General features: G+C 39.3%; 1 protein-coding gene across 1 annotated transcript; it reads left to right on the top strand.

The window, feature by feature from the left end:
• The first annotated feature begins 1026 nt into the window (after nucleotides 1-1026).
• LOC128335148 (interleukin-17A-like) lies at nucleotides 1027-5652 on the top strand. Its single transcript, XM_053273088.1, has 3 exons — nucleotides 1027-1066; nucleotides 4218-4450; nucleotides 5409-5652. The coding sequence occupies exons 1-3, from the start codon at nucleotides 1040-1042 to the stop codon at nucleotides 5650-5652; spliced, it is 504 nt and encodes a 167-aa protein (XP_053129063.1). The 5' UTR covers nucleotides 1027-1039.
• Nucleotides 5653-7618: the final 1966 nt, after the last annotated feature.

Below are 7618 nucleotides of genomic sequence, written 5' to 3' on the forward strand. Positions count from 1 at the left end.
GTGTGAACAACCTTTATGCATGTTTAAAAAGATAACATAGGTGAAGTGGATTAAACATCTTAAAGTGCTATAAAATTATAGAGATAAAAATATTAACATGCACACACTCACATTGTGCTGACATGAAGGTTTTGTTTCCAAAACCTCATGTTAAAAAGCAAGGAGATTGCAAGTTAAGGTGTTCACTTTGACTTCCATGCCATCTAATCTAAGAAGCAAAAACTTTGTCTGGTCTTGTATAAAGCTCATGCTTTATACGTGAGTGCCATACTACCACACTTTGCCTTGGTCTTTCAGCTTGACATTGGGTTGTGGAGAGATGCATCCATGTAGGAACTGAATAAATGCAGCTTCCAAAATCAGTTCCTAGAGATGCTCCTGATGAATCTCTGCCCGATGAATCTTTACAAGGCACAGTGCTTCCCCCAAATGCCACCTACTATAATCAAAATCAAGGTTGAAATTCAAGAGGCATAAGTAGCTTCATTTTTCACTTCTCCAATGATCCTTTGCCATTACTTTTTACATTAGGCAAAAATCAAGGTGACCACCTTAACTTGCAATATGTACATAGATCATGAATGTATGGTGCAGACTTAGAGTAACCTATTTAGCCATAGGGACAACATAACAGTAGAATAGACTCAGAAAAATGTCACCAAAAAGAAAAAGGCTGATCAGGCATGCTGGTATCTTTTAGGTCATCTGTCGTTTATTTAAACAAATCAGTTGGTCTAGATTCCCATGACTAGAGAGCTGGTACATTGTATGTATTTCCCTTGCTATCCCCTTGTGTGTGTGTGTCACACAACTGAGGAAGTGGTATAACAAAAAATGATAACGTCAACCACAATTACCCTAGAACCACAACTCAGGATAGGAAAACTATCTCTACACAGCAGTGGAAAAGATACTGTGTATCTCTTTCTCAAGACAATATAAAAGGAGGCCGCAGATAAGCTATAGACACAATTCAAAGTCTTGATAGCAACGTGTGCAGCATCAAACAAGAGACTTTCTCAGCAGAAAAAGGGATATCATGACTTCTGAAAGATTTTCCTCACTGGTGAGTATACTTATTGTGTTAACGAATACCTGATTGTGTTTGTAATCAGTCGCTGAATAACTCCTAATTTTAAACCCTTTGTCATCACCTGAAGGTGAATCTATATGTACATCTGTGTGTGCACAATAGGAATACAAATCTGGTCAGATTTTGATTTATCTCATCTCCATCAAGTTGCTAATCTGTAAATACTGAATACACAGGACCATTTTATTTTGTCACGAAGTATTAAAGTATGTTATAAATCTTGCTTCTGTGTTCAAGATTGTATTGGCTTATGCTTTTTCTATGTACGGATTGTTGAAGCTATTGGTTGACTAAACAGGAATTCGATATCAATCTCTCCCCCCCTCCCTCCCAGGTTTTCATGATAGTTTAATTCTTGAGGCTATACTTAACTTTCTGTCGCAAGTAACTCCTGATGCCTTCCAGATACGCTTTCTTTCCATGTGGGGATGCAGCGGCATAACTGCATCCCGGGGATCTTGTTATGTGCCTAAGAAGTCTCCCTTTAAGCCCTTTTAGAAGATATGGAGTTCTGGTCAGAGCTGCCCTTTACCTACCAGGGACAGCAATGATGTACTCTTTTGACTACTATGGAGAGTCAGGCCCCTATTATATATTTGTGTAGTGATTTATTACAATGCTTGTATAATCACACAGAGAGCACAGCAATTTATAGCGGATGGGTCAAGAATCTTGAGGGAGAGTCTCTAGCTCAGCAGCCAGATCAAGGTGGCAGCATATGAGCAGTATTAAAGCATTGGAAAAGACCATTGGGCCTCAGGATAAAAAGCGCTTTGAAACAGGCAGTTTTGCAATACATGCATGCTGACTCATGGCTAGGGCTATCTGATAAAATGACTATAATAGATATGAATCTCTCATTTCTCTTGCAAGCAGCAGTTTAAAGCATGTAGCACAGGTTAAAGAATTTTACCATTTTCTTGATCTTTTCCTAGATGACTTGTCCTCTAGTAGGCTAGCGATCAAAGTTCCTTGTAGGATTGTGATTCTAGCTGCTTAACATACTATTCCATACAACTAAATGTGTTTTGTCATGTGGTAGACAGTGGACATGTTAGCGTGGGTGTTTCCATAATATTAATTTCTAGAAATGAAAGGAGATTGAAATACATTTAATTCTTAGAGATTTCATAGTTTTCCTTGTTTATTAAAATGTTTTGTTATTTAAAAATATTTATACCCCACCCCTCCAGTACACTACTGCTCAGGGCAGTTCACAACATTAATAAAATAGATACAATATAAAGTAAAATAATAAAAATTAAACAAGTTAAAAGACCAAGCTAAACCACAATTAAAATTACAAATGTTTAAAAGTTTCAAATTAAGTTTATTAGTAAAAAGCTAAAAACTAAGACCTAAAAAGCGGGGGGGGGGGACTTAAGTACTACTTCCCCAGAAATCCTTATTGATACAGAAATATTAAAATCCTCGATTGTTTATGAGAAGTGCAGGGTTTCCTCAAACTTTAGACAAGAGGATGTGGACAACCTGTTTCGGACTGTGCATCCTATCACCTGCTCTCTTTACCTTTGCCTAACTTGATTTATTTTATCTAACAATTAGATTATTGGAGAAGGTCTAGTAAACATCATAAATGCTTCTCTGAGTGAGGATAGGATGCCTCTTTGTCTTAAGGAGCTATCATTAGACCATACTTGAAAAAACCTACATTGGACCCCTCAGAGTTTGGCAACTATAGGCCTGTCTCCCACAGTTTGAGAGGGTGATGGCATCTCAGCTCCAGGGAGTCCTGGAGGAAACTGATTATCTAGACCAGAGATTCTCAGTCCCCAGATGTAATTGGACTTCAGCTCCCATGATTTCCAACCAAAGGCCACTGGGGCTGGGGATTATGGGAGTTGAAGTCCAATAACATCTGGGCCCCACATGTTGAGAAACCCTGATCTAGACCGATTTCAAACTGATTTTCAAGTGAGCTGAGGGGTTGAGGTTGCCTTGATCAGCCTGATGGATGATCTCCCAATTAGATGTTGCCAAAGGGAGTGTGACTCTGCTGATCCTTTTGCATCTCTTTTCTCAGGTGTGCATTCCAAATTAATTTGGAATTAATTAACTGAATTCCAAATTAAAATTAATTAAATTTAAGTTTAAATTGTTTAATTGTTTTAGTATGTGAAATTGTTTTAATTGTTTAACTCTGTAAACTGTTTTTAATTGTTCTGTGAAAGTGTTAATTTTATTTTTATATTGTAACTTGAATTGTGTACACTGCCTGGAGATGTATATATCAGGTGGTATATAAATGTGAATTTATTTATTAATTAAGTGATTTAATATACCGCCTAATCCACATACTCAGGGTGGTGTACAGGCAATAACAGCATCCAAGATTTAAAATTTAAAGAGAGAGATTGAGAGATTTAAAGGGCAAATGCCTGGTGGAAAAGAAATGTCTTCAATAAGATCTTAAAGACTGAAAGGGAGGAGGCAGACCAAATCTGGTGGGGAAGAGAATTCCAGAGTGAAGGGGTGGCAACAGAAAAAGCCCTTCCACAGGCCCTAGTACTACGGACCTCTCTGAGACTAGGGGCTGAAAGAAGGGCAACCTGAGAAGATCAGGTGATGAACAAATAAATAAGATTTGATCTTTATTTCAGACCAATTTGTCTGCTCATCATAAATCCACAACAATTTGTCAGCCCAACTACAAAGCTACCAAACAGGGCTTAACCCTGAAAGGATTAAGCTGGGTAGAGATAAAGTAAAAAAGAGGCCCTCTCAGCATGCACACAGTATTGTCACCTAGGCAAGCATTTCTAGACTTTCTAAATCTTGGATTTAGGAAGAGGGAAGGTTTTAGGGTCACATGTGTGGCTTTCAATCAAACCTGAGCTCTGGCACCTCTCATTTTGGAAATTAACCACTGCTCCCCACCAACTGTATCAGTAGCTGATACAGAGCATTTTGACTCCTTAACTATAGTATTAGCATAGCAGGCCACATAGCATAGTCTGTGTTTTGTTTGTGCAGGATGCATTCTTGATGGTGGACATTCTAACGTCTCACCAGTTTCAAACTGCACCATTTGCTAGTCTGTCTCTGATATAACCTGTCATTTTGTGACATTCACCACATATCCAAAAATTATCCTCCCTTTCAGATCAGATTGCTGATACTGATGCTTGTAGTAATGCATCTATCCCATGGAAATGCAATAAGGCCTAGAAAAACCAAGGAGGGACCCTTGGAGAGAATTAGTGACAACTGTCCAACCCTGGAGGACTCTAAATTCCCTGAGAGTGTGAAGGTTCACATAGGCATCACTCACAAAGAGCTAGGCCATGAGAGGCCTCATGATGTCAGCAACAGATCTCTGTCTCCTTGGGATTACAGGTACTGTACATATTCTCACTGACTGAAATGCATTGACTATGATATAATATGTAAATTATGAACCTGCTGTGCTTTTTCAGATCTTCAAAAAGTCTAGGCAGCAAGAGCTGCTCAGTGTGACAAGAAAGGGTGCAATTTTGTTCTTGTTATAAAACTCGGAAGTTGGCCAGATTTTCTAGGAACCAGATTGGAAGGAAGAAGAGATGGAAGCCTGAGGGCTCCCATAAGCATAGGGGTCTTATCCTTGCTGATGTTTTCTGATCAATGCCTCCTTCCTCCGCCCCACACACAGTTTCAGTAGTGCTTGAGAAATGCCAAAGCCCAAATCTACCTGCAGCTTGTAAGCCTCTGACTTAGGAGTCCTTCTTCCAATGTGTAACTAGCAGTTGTAATCACTCATTGAGGAGGGAGGGAAAGGCACTCTGCATATGTTTGCCGCTGCTATTATTACATATCTTGCAGAGCTGAGGCTTAGTAACTGGCTGGCACCCAGATATTTTTCAGCAACATGAGCACCAGTTGCCAGCTACAGATTTTAACTCACCAATGCCTAGGCGTTCCTCTGCTTCCAAAGCTTTCTCAGCCACAACTGTTTTCAAATAGCACTTTTCGCTAGGATCCATTGTTCATCTCCATTAATGATGGAGAGGAACAGAAAATTCTGAAAGCTGCTCACGGTGACTTCATATATTTTATATTTGGTTCTCTGTGTAGAAAAGAGGGAGAACTTGTGATGCTGCTCTATCTTCCCAGGGACAGACCTGGAACGTTGAACTGTTAGTTATCAACACTTCTTGTTGGTAGTTAGCATTATCTAACTTATGGCAATCCGTCTTTTTACACTGTGGGTGGCTAGGTTTTAGTGTTCCATTTTGAGGTGCCATGTATTCTGATGAACTAATATTTCTGCCATTTTATGGACTGAGATTTACTCTCCATTTTCTGTGTAAATTTACAGAATTAACGAGGATCCTGACAGGTTTCCCCATGTGATCACTGAAGCCACCTGCCGTCTTAGTGCCTGCCTGGACTCCACAGGGCGGAGTCAGAACTATGGCCTGAATTCTGTTCCCATTCAGCGGGAGATCTTAGTCCTCAAGCGTAAGCAGATGGGATGCCAGCACACCTATTGGCTGGAGAAACAGGTGGTTACTGTTGCTTGCACATGTGCCATTCCGACCGTCAGTGCCTTTCCCAAGTAGAATTAACAGGACCACAGAGAACTGACAAATGGGTAAATGATCAACTGTAGGCTGAAGTGGTGCTTGGATGACTGAAGAAAAAACAACAACAGAAAACTACCACAAAGAAATGTTTTATTCATTTTATTATTGGGTGATGCAACTTTTAAAACGTCAGTGGTTTTTAGAAAATTTGAAAATTGCATGAGAATGCCAAAATGCAAAATGATTGACTTTGTTAAAAAAATGTACGAAATCTGGTGTCCCTCACATCAAGCTTACAGAGGTTAAAAGAAAGAAGGGGTCCTGTGACATTGGTTTGTTTCAATAATAGTAATAATAATAATACCGCCCTTCCAAAAATGGCTCAGGGCGGTTTACATAGAGAAATAATAAATATTTATTATTATTATGTTTTATTGCATACAAAACATGAAAATGTATTAGAAGGAAGAATGAACAACACATCTGTATTATCTGTATTTATAAATCCTATTTATAGAACCGTATTTATGCCCCTGCAAAAGTATGTTAAAAATGTTGTAGTTTATTTGTATTTATTCTGTAACTTATATAATTAATAAAAACTTAAATATTGAGTTGTCTGTTGACATATTCATTCATTCATTCATATCGCCATTATTCTGAATGGTGAAACAATTAAGATAAAACAATTACTGTTTTCATGTTACTATGGCGCCAGCCAGATCAAATAGTTGTGTTGGGTGTATGGAGGCACCTTCTGTCTGAAGTTTTAGAAATTGTCTGACTCTTGATATTCAGAAGACAAGTAACAGCCCATACAGCCCAGTCCTCCATCAGATTTCTCCACTCTTTCACTCCAGTAGCACCTGTTTCTGTCTTAAGGTGCCTTTTTGAGGTATTGAGGTACAATCGAGGTACATTCCCCAAATTGTTTGCTTGTCCCCAAACAAAGTCATTCAAAGGTGACCTGTGCCTTTGAAGAAGCATAGGAAACAATAGAATTTCATCTCTTCTTATTTCTCCACATCTCTTCCAACTAATAGTGTGCTTTGCCCAGGGCCTAGCAGTGAGGCTTTTTCTTTAGAAGGTTATGTGATTTCCACAGAAAATCAGCCAGTGTCAAGGAAAGTGGAGAGTGGAGAGATATTTACAATCAAGTACATATTCATTTTCCTCCATATCTTCAGACTATTTCCTCTGATCCCCACTTCACTCAGCACCTTGTCCCACTTGTCGTTCCCTAGAACCACTATGTTTTGCATTTCTTCTTCCCTAGGCCTCGTACCCTTTCCTTTCAGCTCCTTCTGGAACATCACAGTAGGGTTGCCAGGTCCAGATGGTGAAAAAGGTTTATGTCCATTACCAAAAAAAGTGGATCTCTGCTAAATATAAGAGAATCACCACTTTAAAAGGTGCCTCTTTGCTCAGTTAGCAGGGGAGAGCAACTGGCCCTATCCACCCACAGCATCCCTCCAGTGCTGCTTTCCTCACAAACACCAAGTAATCTTTTATATAGATTTAAACAACTCAATTTTCTACTTCCCTTTCCCTCCCTTTTCCTTTCTGACTCAACCTGCCCCCTACTCTCCCACACACACTCTCTCTACAGGAGCCCACTGGGATAAACTTCTAAACATCAAAACATAAAAAGATACTGTATAGAATAAAACAAAAGGTTCCTCAGGAAAGACTTTCAGCCACCACACCGGCTCTGAGTTGGGTTTGTGTTTTAAGCAGTCAGACTAAGCACCTCATCTCTCCTCTTGTTCTTTCTGGGGAAGGTCTCAAGTGTGCTCCAAGCATGCTTCAGGACATCTACACATCAATGTTGGTGGCACTGTGTCACTTTTAATCTGACATTGTTTACATCAGTCAGGCCAGAAAGCCATGAATGGTGCAACTCCAGACATTAGTTGTTCTTTCTGACAATCTGCTGAGGCTATTATTTTCCAGAATCTCCATATGATGTGCCTTAATTTTATACAGTACATCCCAATTTTTA

Source organism: Hemicordylus capensis, chromosome 1, assembly GCF_027244095.1.
Source record: "Hemicordylus capensis ecotype Gifberg chromosome 1, rHemCap1.1.pri, whole genome shotgun sequence".
In the NCBI taxonomy this organism is placed as follows: Eukaryota; Metazoa; Chordata; class Lepidosauria; order Squamata; family Cordylidae; genus Hemicordylus; species Hemicordylus capensis.